Here is a 7,824-nt window from a genome sequence, read left to right as displayed (position 1 = left end):
AGACAGAAATGACTGATTTGTAGACACAAACATCCAGGTAGAGAGAACATATGTGTAGAATTAAAAGTAGCCAAACAGTCTATAAAACACATTTTGAAACAGTCGAATCCCATTTTGTAATGATCTGACGTCGACACATTTTCAGATGTTTTATTTGAACTTTCAAGAAAAGTCAAATCATCAGAAAAATGCAGTGTCTAACAAAATTGTATAACTTTATTTATTTCACAGACAGTACATCGAACACTATCCCTGCATCTTCTCTAGAACACTAAAATACCACTAATGAATTGAACATAAGGCAAATGAGCAAATAAAAGATTTCTAAATCAGATGGGGGAAAAAAGTAAATGGAATACAATCACCAAAACTGCACTGCATTTAACACCAACACACACATTTAAAACAGAAATAATCCAAAGACCAATTAAGGTCTGCTGTCCTCTCTAAAGTACTTCCTGTAAAAATACTTCTACAAGCAAGCAAATTAAGACTTGTTTCTTATTATTATAATACAACTAGTCTATATGCAGCTAACCAACACATGTAACCATTCAGAAGTCAATTAAAGCATATCTTCAAATTGGTACTGCATATGAAGCACAAGTATAACACATTTTTACACAGTAGTCACTCCAACAGCACTATAGTTTACTGTTGCACCAAAAGAATAACAGAGTACACAGAGCATAATCTTTAAGCATCCAATATTACCGTTTGATTATTTTCTATTCTTTCAACAACAAAAAGGTAACACTAAGGACTGATTGTGCCATTTCTTCAAGAACAATCCTCTTAAACACCTTCCACAAAATCAATACTGTTACGTTGCATAAATGATTGGCGACAGGCGCAGGAATACATAATAGGGGGTTTTAATACTCCACCCAGATTAAACAACATGCCATGAAAGGCACGGGGACGATGCCCAGAACAAATACAAAACACACTGGGATGCAACCCAAACAAAAGAACGAGGTAAGACCCGTAATAACAATTGTACAAAACACGCAGCACGAAAGCCGAAACAACACAGGTACTCACAGGACCAACGGGCATGGTGACAATGGTGAACAGAGTATATACAATTACTAATAAGGGGAAATGGGAACCACGAGTGCGTAATTAGACAGTTCAGTGAAGCCTAGAAGGCCGGTGATGTAGAACTCCGGAACTGGTGCACGGAATGAGCAGCAGTACCGAGGGGAATCTGTGACAAACACAGGGGGAATGCTTTATCTTAAAGGACATCTTAAGTTACTCTCACTGAAATGCATACAGTGAAACAGAAAACCAAAATGGCTGTTTATTATGTATTATACACACACACACACACACACATCATCATACCAAGGATACTGGACATAATGAATTATTAGGAATTTCTCTCTGGAGACAACAGACAACACCGCTGTGACTGCAACGTTGCACTCCAGCTCCGATCATGTTTTTTGAGGTAAGGAAACACACCCAAAAACTAAATGTAGGACAGTATTTACAGGGCGTAAAGTTTTTTTTTAGTACTCTGAAGAGTTATTAACTTACATTGAATGATGTACTTGTAGGGGGTTTAACTGGAACATCAATTACCTATCTAGCTACATTACAAAAGTGGTCTTCGCATGAAACAATATGAATAATATGCTTTAAAATCAGCACTGCTTGCTGACACGCGCACACACACATACAATTGGCAAGTCACATTTTTTCCACACACACGTACAATAATCCACGTACAGAACAACGTTCAAATGTAGCCAGGTTACTTGCAGAGAGAGATACTGTGCTTTCACATGGTTTCTACCAATGTGAGTGCGATTTCCTGTGCCAGAGGGATCGATGGTGTGGTTCAGGTGTGGAACTACAGGCGAGATGGAGGCACATTCCTCCCCTTTAGGCTGAGGAGGGCGAGGGGGCGAATCTGGGGAGGAGGGACTCTTTAAGACGACTGACTCTGGAACATTCTCAGCAGGGAATCTGGGGGTCTGGGGTAGTAGCCGGTGGTGCAGGGTTTGTTGGGACAGAACCTGGGGAACTTGTAGTTCAGAGGCAGATCTATGGAGGAGGACGAGAGATTAAACTAGTGAGAATTATGTCATACCAACCAGTTTTGCCTGCTTAGCTAGGACATGTAACCCTCAAAGTTTCCATTCTGCACACATCATCAACAATAGCTAGGAGTGGTCCATGACTACATTTTTTTCTCTCTCTGATTTCTGGAAATTGCGCAAAGCTCTGCCAAAGCAAACCGTCACGAAAAGGAACAAACTGTTTTAGAAAGTACTTCGGCAAACACTTTATTTGGATAGTCCATCTGTAGATGCTCAGTAACATTAAACTATCTATCTACTAATCCTAACCTTAATCCGTATCCTATCCCTAAACAACCCCTTAACCTAACCATTATTCTAAACCTAACCTTAACAATAACTTTAACCTTAGTAAGCAATTGCTTATCAACAGTCTATTCTACAGATGGTCATACTATCTGGACTATCCAAATAAAGTGTGACCAGCACTTCTTAGCAAAAATAAGGAACAGGTAGTAGAGGATATCTGGGGTAAAATTACTCTTTAAACTAGCAGAGCACGCCTCTCTCAAGACAAGAGGCACTGCGGTCTAAGGCACTGCATCTCAGTGCTAGAGGCGTCACTACAGACACCCTGGTTTGAATCCAGGCTGTATCACAACCGGCCATGATTAGGAGTCCCATAGGGTGGCGCGCAATTGGCCCAGGGTCGTCCCGGGTTCGGCTGGTGTAGGCCGTCATTGTAAAAAAGAATATGTTCTTAACTGACTTGCCTAGTTAAATAAATAAATACAGCAATTCGGTAGGTCATTACGCAACACAGTGTCAGTGGGCCCCCGTAGCCCTCTCCTCCCTGTACCTGCAATAGACTCCACACTGGGGATGGCCATGGTGCTGTATTTGTGGATGCTATGGCAGCACCAGGTGAGTTTCTGGCTCTCCTCGTCCCCTTCACCACTCTTGTGTGAGTCCACAAAGTAGGATCCCCACTGTTCTGATGGAGCAGAGGGCGCCTTCATGCCCTGGTCCTGAAAGCACATCACATGGGTTAAAGAGGGAGTGATTCACTGACCAGAAAGAGGTACGGGGCAGCAGATAGCCTAGCGTTTAAGAGCGTCGGGCCAGTAACAGAAAGGTTGTTGGTTCGAATCCCAGACCCGATTAGGTGAAAAATCTGCCGATGTGCCCTTGAGCAAGGCACTTAACCCTAATTGCTCCTGTAAGTTGCTCTGTATAAGAGCATCTGCTAAATGACAAAAACTAAATGTAAGTCCTCCTACTAGGGAGGAAACGTGTGGGTAATAATGGATCCACTTTTCAACATAAGAAGCAGTGTGGAGTTGGTCACTTTGCCAAGAGAAAACCTCTACCCTTCTTGCTCATACTTATCAGTGCCATTTGTCTAACATGTTAATAACAGGATGTGGTTAACAAGCTTGAACAGATAACAAATCAAAACAGAGGTGGCAGAAGAAATGTATAAATCTAAATTAGTCAACTCGTTCAGATACTTCCTTAAAATGGGATTCAGTTCATCTGGGAGAAAGGTCAATGCTTCAAATGAAAATTGTTGCTACTTTTTCCCTCTCTTGGTGGAAAGTGTGATGAAGACGTTATTCTGAATGGTGAAGCTTTTTGACTCCCAATCACTTAGAGGCGGAGTTGCTCGCTGAGAAAAACGGTTTATGTTAAAAGTCATCAATAAGATTCGATGAATCGCAGGGCATGGAAATATTCTGTCTCAAACAAACTACTGTGCTAACTACTTCTCATTCTTCCCTAGTTTTGAAGCTTTTCTACATGACACAGAACCTCATAATTCATCATTAATAACTGGCAAATTGATGCACAACAGTACATTGCCTATTCACGTGGAAAATTCCCACCAGATATTGAGAGCCAAAATGTAACCAAAAGGAATCTGGGGGAAACTGATGAGAAACATGTTGTTCCAGGCAGCTTTCTGAGACTGTCTAATGTGTTACATACACTTTGGCTGCAGCGGAGCTACAGCTCAGAGCTGACACACCACAGTGGAGAGAGAGAAACCTACTGGAACTTCCAGGAGTCAGAGGATAACAAATTTGGGAAATAGGCAAATGGGGAAATAGGTTTTAGTAAGGAAAGGTGAAGTGAAAAGAGGAAGTGGAGCGAGAGAGAAAGAGAAAAGAGAAGAGCGTGAGAAAGAGAGGTAGAGGTGGTGAGTCTAGGCCGAGACAATTTGTCCACCGACAAGGCCCTGTGCTCCGATCTGTCTTTAGAGTGCGTTCGTCAATACACTCTGGCTATCAACTCTTATTTCAGAGCATTCTCGTCTGAGTGTGCCAGAGCACAGAATAACTGACGAATTTACGAACGCGCATCACCCGTTGAATATGACCGGTGTCAGTAAACATTGGCCAAAAAATATATATAATTAAATTGTTGCCAGCAGCACAGTTAGTCAGCAACGCTCTGGATAACATGAAATTAGCTGAACCAGCTCTGCTAGGGCGAGTAAAATGGTCAGAGTGAGGTGTTCTCTCATTTGTGTCTGGAAGTAACTAGCAAGCTAGACAACTTTAGCCAGTTAGCTTGGGTGCTTGACTGCCGTTGTGAGGACGGAACGCTCAGATCAACCCTACTCCTCGGGCAGTGTCCAGGGTGCTCTCTGAACACTCCCAGAGCGAAACGATCTGAATTTACAAAACGGCCAATCTGGCAATGCTCAGAGCACATTCCGAGCGCACTCTGGCAATCCAGAGTAAATTTACGGACACACCCTTAGTGGTGTCCTATCCAAACCAGGTGGTTCCTCTCATCGTTCCTGGCAACATATATGCTGACTCGCCTAATTCCCTCTCAGGAAGCACTGACCCCGCTGGATATGGATAGACTATGGCCTGGTCAGTGAGGGAGAGGGCAGCACTGACGATATTACATAATAGTTGTAAGAATGTGTTTATAGTTTCCTTCCTAGCAGTACGTCAACTGCCGTGAGCATTTTCTTTGCCGACTTTCCTGTACTAACACTAGGCAGTAATACAGACTCGTATAAACTTGTTTCAGCATGACCGCTTTTACAGATTTCGCCATTAGCTGTGGAACTGTAATTATACGAAACTGCCACGGAACACTTACAACACTGTAAGTCTTGTGACAGCGCTTACAAAATGAACAAGCCCATGTACCCACTCAGATACGACACGGGCTATGGTGGGTATATTGTGGCATTGAGCAAAGCAAAGCAAAGGGGCTGGGGGTTGGGAGGATATGTCTTTCATGGAGCAAGGTAAAAAAAGGTGGGAGAGCGCTTTGAACGGAAACAGCTGCTTGTGTGAACTAACCTCAAACTTTCCCTTCTTGCCCCGAGGCTCCGCTTGGGCCTCGTTGGTCTTCGCTGCGTCGCACCTCGGGACGCCCTCTCCCTCCATTTCCTCCACGATCATCACCGTCTCCCACTTCCCGAACGTGCTAGCAGGGAACATGTCCGACCGCATGCTATCCCCAAAGTACACCACCTGTATAGGGTAGGAGACAGGATAGACAATGAATGAGGCCACATTCGCAGCCGCTCAGTAAATGAAGTTGACTTTTCTATGTTATAGTAATTACCCCCTCATCTGATCAGTAAAGTGCTGTAATAAAATAGCATTTTTCTTCTGGATTCGTTTCAAGGGAGCGCTCAGCAGTAGTCAAATTCAACAAATCCGACATGTGTCTTACTGCCCCTTAGGGCGAACTAGACCAGACACGATGGGGCCGCAAAAACCCATCACGTCTTCTTTGACCATCATTTCTGGTTTTGTACTCAAGAAATACATGTTAAGACAGGCTTAGCTGAACAGCGTACCAAAACTGACTGGCAACCCATTTCCTTACTTTTGAAACCATTGAAATGCATAATAGTTGAATTCCTTGCAAACCCAGTGGAAACGAAGGGTTAAGAAGAGTGTCAGATTAGGGAACAACTAGAGGAAGGAAAAAAACAAGAATGCTGTCATAATGGAAACAGCTCTTTAGAGGAAATAGCTCCTTGAGTTTCAGCACATCACAAAACTCTGACTTCTCAAGGGGTCCATTTAAGGAGAGAAGAAAGGTTATGACCCCAGGCCACTGGTGTCAGTGTTCTATAAGGATAATGAGAAAATCTTGGTACTAAAGACACACACTTAAAGAGTCCTTCACATAGCTCTCTGTGTGGAATGCAGAGTGGGGTGTGTGTGTTTGGGAGGGGGGGGGGGGTATAGATGAGGCATCCATAAAGAGGGGGTGAGGGAGGAGTGGAGGGTCTCTAATGAATTCATGTGGGCCGCAGTCCTCGCTCCGGAAACCCCCCTCTTCTCAGGCCCTTTACAGAGTCTATGACCAGGCCTCGCAGTCCCACGCATAAATAAACAGGACAGTCGGCCAGCCTGGGGCCCAGCCTGTGGAGCTCTGGGGCTGGGGCGGGCTCAGGCATCAGGTTTCCAGGCTTTCCCAGAAACTGGCCACAGAGATGAAGAGAGAGGACTGCTGCGGAGTGCACCGATCCTTTTTCAGCTCCCAACTGCAGCCAGAGGCATCGGATCAGTATGATAAATATTTACAGGGCCAGGAATTCCAACACAGTGGCAAAACATTGTAGAGAGGCTTTCATGATAAAGAGTTTCATTAGGCTGGGACAGATAATGCAACAGAATTCAGGTTAACTCTGACTTTCTCCATAATTTGTAACTACAGTTGAAGTCGGAGGTTTGCATACACTTAGGTTGGAGTCATTAAAACTCGTTTTCAACCACTCCACAAATTTCTTGTTATTAACAAACTATAGTTTTGGCAAGTCGGTTAGGACATCTACTTTGTAAGTAATTTTTCCAACAATTGTTTACAGACAGATTATTTCACTTATAATTCACTTATTAGTCAGAAGTTTACATACACTAAGTTGACTGTGCCTTTTAAACAGCTTGGAACATTCCAGAAAATTATGTCATGGCTTTAGAAGCTTCTGATAGGCTAATTGACATTGTTTGAGTTAATTGGAGGTGTACCTGTGGATGTAATTTCAAGGCCTACCTTCAAACTCAGTGCCTCTTTGCTTGGCATCGTGGGAAAATCAAAAGAAATCAGCCAAGACCTCAGAAAAAAATTGTAGACCTCCACAAGTCTGGTTCATCCTTGGGAGCGATTTCCAAACACCTGAAGGTACCACGTTCATCTGTATAAACAATAGTACGCGAGTATATGGGACCACACAGCCGACAGCCTTGGGACTGACAGCCATGGGACCACACAGCCTTCATACCGCTCAGGAAGGAGAAGCGTTCTGTCTCCTAGAGATGAACATACTTTGGTGCGAAAAGTGCAAATCAATCCCAGAACAACAGCAAAGGACCTTGTGACGATGCTGGAGGAAACAGGTACAAAAGTATCTAGTATTTATATCCACAGTAAAACGAGTCCTATATCGACATAACCTGAGAGGCCACTCAGCAAGGAAGAAGCCACTGCTCTAAAACTGCCATAAAAAAGCCAGACTACGGTTTGCAACTGCACATTGGGACAAAGATCGTGCTTTTTGGAGAAATGTCCTCTGATGAAACAAAAATAGAACTGTTTGACCATAATGACCATCGTCATGTTTGGAGGAAAAAGGGGGAGGCTTGCAAGCCGAAGAACACCATCCCAACCGTGAAGCACGGGGGTGGCAGCATCGTGTTGTGGGGGTGCTTTGTTGCAGGAGGGACTGGTGCACTTGGATATATTGAAGCAATATCTCAAGACATCAGTCAGGAAGTTAAAGCTTAGTCGCAAATGGGTCTTCCAAATGGAC

The 7,824-nt window shown here is 43.6% G+C and overlaps 1 protein-coding gene across 1 annotated transcript in view; it reads right to left on the bottom strand.

Annotated features, from left to right (window-relative positions):
• Positions 1-136: 136 nt before the first annotated feature.
• The window catches only part of LOC115139514 (5'-nucleotidase domain-containing protein 1-like), a 53,829-nt gene continuing 46,141 nt past the window's right edge, over positions 137-7,824 (bottom strand). The window contains exons 10-12 of the mRNA XM_029677003.2: positions 5,357-5,530; positions 2,890-3,058; positions 137-2,055 (exon numbers count right to left, since the gene is read on the bottom strand). Coding sequence (XP_029532863.1) covers positions 1,940-2,055; positions 2,890-3,058; positions 5,357-5,530 — 459 coding nt within the window. The 3' untranslated portion in view covers positions 137-1,939. The remainder of the gene's footprint in view (positions 2,056-2,889; positions 3,059-5,356; positions 5,531-7,824) is intronic.

Source organism: Oncorhynchus nerka, linkage group LG13 (assembly GCF_034236695.1).
Source record: "Oncorhynchus nerka isolate Pitt River linkage group LG13, Oner_Uvic_2.0, whole genome shotgun sequence".
Taxonomy (NCBI): Eukaryota; Metazoa; Chordata; class Actinopteri; order Salmoniformes; family Salmonidae; genus Oncorhynchus; species Oncorhynchus nerka.
This window is presented reverse-complemented; position numbering and strand designations above follow the sequence as displayed.